The 5,811-nt window shown below is 42.7% G+C and overlaps 1 protein-coding gene across 1 annotated transcript; it reads right to left on the bottom strand.

The window, feature by feature from the left end:
- Positions 1-296: 296 nt before the first annotated feature.
- LOC133420840 (gastrula zinc finger protein XlCGF49.1-like) lies at positions 297-5,079 on the bottom strand. The gene is made up of 2 exons (XM_061710697.1): positions 4,931-5,079; positions 297-1,506 (listed from the first exon to the last, which is right to left on the bottom strand). The coding sequence occupies exons 1-2, from the start codon at positions 5,030-5,032 to the stop codon at positions 889-891; spliced, it is 720 nt and encodes a 239-aa protein (XP_061566681.1). The 5' UTR covers positions 5,033-5,079; the 3' UTR covers positions 297-888.
- Positions 5,080-5,811: the final 732 nt, after the last annotated feature.

Raw genomic sequence — 5,811 nt, 5'->3', positions numbered from 1 at the left:
AAAAGGTCAAACATTTTTGAAAAAGCTCCAGGAGCCACTAAGGCGGTGCTAAAGAGCCGCATGCGGCTCTAGAGCCACGGGTTGCCGACCCCCGCCCTAGAACCTCCATCAACCAGCTGCAGTTAGTCCAGACCGCTGCCTGAGTCCTAGCTAAGACCAAGAGACCTCAGTCCTGTGTACTGTTACACTTCTAGAAACAAACTTTTTTTTTTCTTCTCCCAACAATAAAACAGTCGTGGGTCTGTTTGATTGTTTGCAAAACTGTGGTGTTGTTCTGTCCTTAGACGTTCCTGTTCAGCAGCGACTTGCTGAGCTTTTTCCATCTAAGAAACATTGGAAAACCAAGCAGAAATGGAAATAATTATTCATTCTTTTATCTCTTCACAGCTGGATTACTGTAATCCTCCTTTTACCTGTCTGAACAAAAGATATCTGTCAGCTGGAGTCAAATCAAATCTCCTTTGAGATATTGTGGGATACCATTTAATTATCAGAGAACTATAAAGAAGGCATAAACTGATTTTTCATCCAATCACATAGCTCATAATATTCACAGGCCCCAAGCAATGTTTTCAAATCTGTCATTTATCCTCAAAAGAAAAGTTGTGTGATAATGGAAGATAAGAACATTTCAACAGTCAGTAAATCAGAACCTTTACTCCAATGCTGTAATATTTATGCTGCTGAATTTACAATGGAGCTTTTCATTAAATACTCACCAATGTGGTGACAAATTAACAGTTTTTATCTGGTATGAATCTGTTGCAATATTTCATGATGATTTATAAATGTTTTTCTACATTCTTGGCACCAGTGTCACATCTGTCCAGCATCTCTGCACTGGCGGTAAAGTTAAGGTAAAGTTCCCTCCAGCTGATGACGCTGCCATCATTTGTCTCTGGTGTGTATACGTTGATGTCTCTCCATGTTGCCTTTCTGGTTAAAAGCTGCCCCACATTGGTTGCACATATACGGTTTGTCTCCGGCGTGGGTGTTTTGGTGGCGTTTCAGAGACCGCGATTCACCAAATCTCGCCCCGCACAGTTGACAGCCGAAGCGCTTCTCTCCCGTGTGAGCGCGATGGTGCACCTTTAGGGCATTAGACGAGGTAAAAGCTGCCCCACACTGACCACAAATAAACGGTCTCTCTTTGGAATGAGTGCGCTGGTGTATCTTCAAATCATCCGATCGCTTATAAGCTACCGCGCACTGGACACAGCGGTAGGGTTTTTCTCCGGTGTGAATGCGTTGATGTCTTGTCATGTTGCCTTTTTGGTTAAATGCTGCTCCGCACTGATCGCAGATGTACAGTTTCTCTCCACCGTGGACATCAGCGTGCCTTTTTAGGCTACTCTCTGTGGAAAAAGCTGCCCCACACCGCTTGCAGGTGTACTTGTTTGCTCTGGAGTGACTCCTCTCATGGTTCCATAACGTTGCTAAGAAGCAGAAGACTTTCCCGCAGTGTAGACAGCGGTGGCGCTTTGGTATCTTCTGACCTCCGTTTTTCTGCAAACACAAAGAAAAAGACTAAATTCCTGTGGATGGCTAAAGAGTTTCAGTCATTTACACAGCCACGTTTTCATAATGGTGGTTTGCTCTTGTGCACCAACCTTCCCCTGTCAAATTTATTGTTTTTTAATGTCTATCAGGGTTGGAAATGGTCACCAAATATGGGTAATTCTGTATTTGCACAATTTCTTTCAAGTTACCAGCCCCCCTGGGATGTACACAGAACAAATAATGTAATTATTGATAACAAATCTATTTTTTGACTTTTTTTTTTATTTGAATGTTTATTTCGGTACATTTGTAACCGAAAGGGTGTAGGTAGAAGCAAGGCTTATATATACCTATCCCTACACATCATGTCTGGCGTACGCACTTTTCTGAGGTTTTGTCCGTTGACTCTCACTGGTGATGCAGTGAAGTCCAGAATATGAGGAAACGTGACGTCAACAATAAGTTCACGACCACATGAAGGACACGACAGTCACATCAGCAGATAAGTTACACACGAGTGTATGAACATATGAAGGTAGGAACCTGTCAATCACAACGATGGAACCTGTCAATCCCAATGATGGAACCTGTCAATCACAACCGTGGAACCTGTCAATCACAATGATGGAATCTGTCAATCACAACCATGGAACCTGTCAATCACAACCGTGGAACCTGTCAATCACAATGGGAGCCTTGGTTCTGTTGGAGGAACCTGCTGGTCCAGGATCAGGAGGGAGCGAGTCTTGAATATCAGATTAAACTTTTAAAATATTTAAAAAACTTGGATAATCAGCAGACCAGTACATTTGTGGAGTCCAACTCTGAGAACGAACGTGTCTTTCAGTGCAGTGGGTATAAAAATAGGATACAAAAGGCAGGTTTCATAAACTATTTAAGTTTTTAACAGTGTATAAAACATTTTAATAATGCATGAAAATAAAAAGAAATTCCTATTCTGCCCAAGGATGAGATGACGTCAGCTGGAGGAGCCGGGAAACGTCTCCAGAACCAAGAAGAACCCCCAGACGATCAATTCCTCTCTGACTGGTCCATAACACCTCTCATCCTTACCTCCAGTCGATGTGTCTAAGAGACTTTTATCTAGTCACAGCTTGATTCACTGACAGCCTTTATCATTGGAAGTGGTCCTTGGTGTGATGGCTGTGCGTCCTTCTGCTATAGAGGGTCTGCATTGACGTCACTTCCCCACTGGACCAGCCCCCTTACTCGCACTGAGTGGCAAAACATCCAACTGGCAAAAACAGCTGCAACTAGTGGAGAAGACGGGATAACAGCCGATTATCGGCTTAAATTAAAGGCAGTTGGACTTGACAGTGACCCATACAGTTACCCCAAGAACCAGCGGTCCATGGACATTAATATTTGGCCACGAATTCAGTTTCCTGATATTTATATGTACTTAATTTCTATGCCGGGGAAATACACGAAGCAAAGCTTGAAGGCAGACAAAAGTCTTGACGCTTGGTCCTAGTGATGAGAACACCGAACTTTATGATTTGACTGTTTAACGTTAGCTACCCAAAAATCCAACATTACCTGATACAAAATGGGAACCGCAAATCCAAGTTTCGGTGGCTGGAATCCAGTTGTTTCTGTGAATTGCAGCGATCCATTTGTCTCTCTTAAGCTTATTTTTCGGCAGTCTGTAAAATGATAACTCCAATTCCTTGCTAAATCTATGATGCAGTCGATCGCACAACAGCTCTTTCCCATTTTAGATGTTTTCCAGTTGCTCAAACTGAAAGTCTATGCTGCCACTCAGTGGGCGTAACCCGCTGTGAAGTCGCATCTGTGACGTCATACGCATTCCCTCTATTCTGCATCATTCTGCACAAGTGGGGGACAATTTTACATCCTGGCCCTTATGTACATGAGACCGGCATCCTGGACCAACGCGTGACTCTACATCCTGATGCTCAACTGCACAAGAGAGGCGCGTGGACGAGACAGTGACAGGAAGTGTGCGTGTGCAGTGTAAGCAGTCCTGCAGTCCTGGGCTCTACTGCCCCCTCTGGCCAACCGGGGCACCAGATGGGGTGGGGAGGATCCGGCCGGAATAACATGATCCTTCCACGCGCTACTTCCGGCCGGAGAAACCCCACCCTGTCTGGTGAAAAGATGCGGCCTGCTCACTCCTCAGGTTAAGGAGGAGACCTGAGCTCAGTGCAGGGCCCTCCCGGGGTTGGTAGAGAATGGCAATGCCCAGGACTGTTAGGTAGGAGCACTGGGTGATAAAATGGGGAAAAAACCGGGATAAAAATAAGTATATATAAAAAAAGAAAAAAAACCGCTGCAACTTCCAGCAGGGAGCGTCCGGGTCTCCCCCCTCCCCGGCAGCTGATTCAGTTGTTAGCGGGTTTTAACTGAGAGCTGCTCGTCCCTGGTGAAAAGGCACCTCCTCTGTTCTTGCATCTACGGCCGCCACACGTCCAACGTGATCAGAAAGTTGTTAAACTCTCACCGGTTAAGGAATGGGGGGAGGGGGCTACATACGTGACTGGTCTACCTTGTGAGGCAGAAAAAATAGGTGATCTAACTTTACAACTTTCCGGGAAGTGGCTCTCCCAGGTGAAAGAGGGAAATGTTCTGCCCAGAAATGCCAGGGTGTATGGTGCTAAAGAGGCTCTCTGGTGGCCATGACAGCTTTGATCCGTTTAACCCTAAAGAGACGGCCATTACTTGTTTAACCGTGCCTCCTTGTTAAGGCACCGCCCTTTGTTCTAAGGATAACTTTAATATCCATACAAAAAACGATTATACCGTATTGTGTTAGAATAAGACGTGGTTAGATGTGCAAGCATGAGATTTGACACACACACACACACACACACACACACACACACACACACACACATATATATATATATATATATATATATATATATATATATATATATATATATATATATATATATATAAATAAATAAATAAAAATATATACACACACACACACACACACAGACACACACACACTCTGATGAAGGTAAATGAACCCTACAGAAAGGTTCAGTGATGACTTGAGTTCAGTCTTTACTGAAGGATCTCTGCGGAAGCGGCTGCTTTTATGAGCTTCGAGCCGTGAGGCGTTCAGGGACCACGGTGAACGTCGGGTTTTCTCTCCACCGCAGAAGCTGAAATGTGCTTCTTTTATCAGCTTTCTAGCGTTCAAAGTGTCAAACTTGAGATATTAAAGTCACTACCAGTTCCACCAAGTTCGTGACGATTGTAAACTCGTGCCTGAACGAACCCAAACAACGAAGACAAGTGCAGCAGCTGCAGAAACGTTTACAGACGTCCAAACAGCTGAGAAACTAGATCACGTGACTGTTACCTGAATGCGGCTCAAACCTATTTAAATGTGACCAAATAAACGTTTGGATCATCGGCATTGGACCTGAACACTGACCTGGACACCAGGAGGGGGAGAGCCCGGTTCTGTCCCGGTGCTGGACTCGGAAGCCTGCTGCTCCCGGTCCTGGTTTGGTTCTGGGTCCTCGTTTAGTTTCATAATATCTAGCAGTTCTTAAAATAATAAATAAATCAACTTGCTCCTGCTTCACTGGACCGCGCATGCGCCAACAGGCTCACTTCCGGTTTGGTTTAAACCGGAAATTAAAAAAAGGCTGTAGTTTTTTGTTTTTTTTTATTTAACATTTGCAAAATGTACAATGATAACAAATCTTCACATTATGCAATTTCACGTTGAATTATAACATATAAAGAGTATAACTAAAATAAAAAACAAAACAAAAAGCACAACACATTATAACCAGCCAGGGGGATGAGATTATAACAGAAAGCCAAAACATTTACATACATTTATGGTTTTGATTGCTTTTGAATTAGTAGAAAACTTAATAGAATCCAGATACTGATTTAATTCACAATGAAAAGTAAAAAAAGAGGGTTTTTTGTGTAAGAATTTGGATTTGTGGATGTGGAATTTTGCAAGTGTTTTATTTGTTTAATGTTTTATGTATTTATTGTTTTTATTATCAAGTGTTTTATGTGCTCTTCTGTGTTCTTATGTGCCCTTATGAAGTGCACAGTGTAGTTGCCATCATAGGGACTGCGGTTGAAAATTAGCCAGGATGGCTAAACTGGCACATTTACAATTATGTTTATTAATGTGCATTGTCCCTGCAATCTTAAACTGAATAAATAAATAAAAATACATGAATTAATAATAAATGTTTCTTTTGGCTTTGTTCTAATTGTTACATGGTCAAAAACGCCAAACACATCCTTCCAAAATAATTGGAAATCAGTTTCAATGCTTTCAGACAA

This window comes from Cololabis saira, chromosome 20 (genome assembly GCF_033807715.1).
Source record: "Cololabis saira isolate AMF1-May2022 chromosome 20, fColSai1.1, whole genome shotgun sequence".
Taxonomy (NCBI): Eukaryota; Metazoa; Chordata; class Actinopteri; order Beloniformes; family Belonidae; genus Cololabis; species Cololabis saira.
The sequence above is the reverse complement of the archived record's forward strand: the minus strand, read 5'-3'. Positions and strand labels throughout refer to the sequence as shown.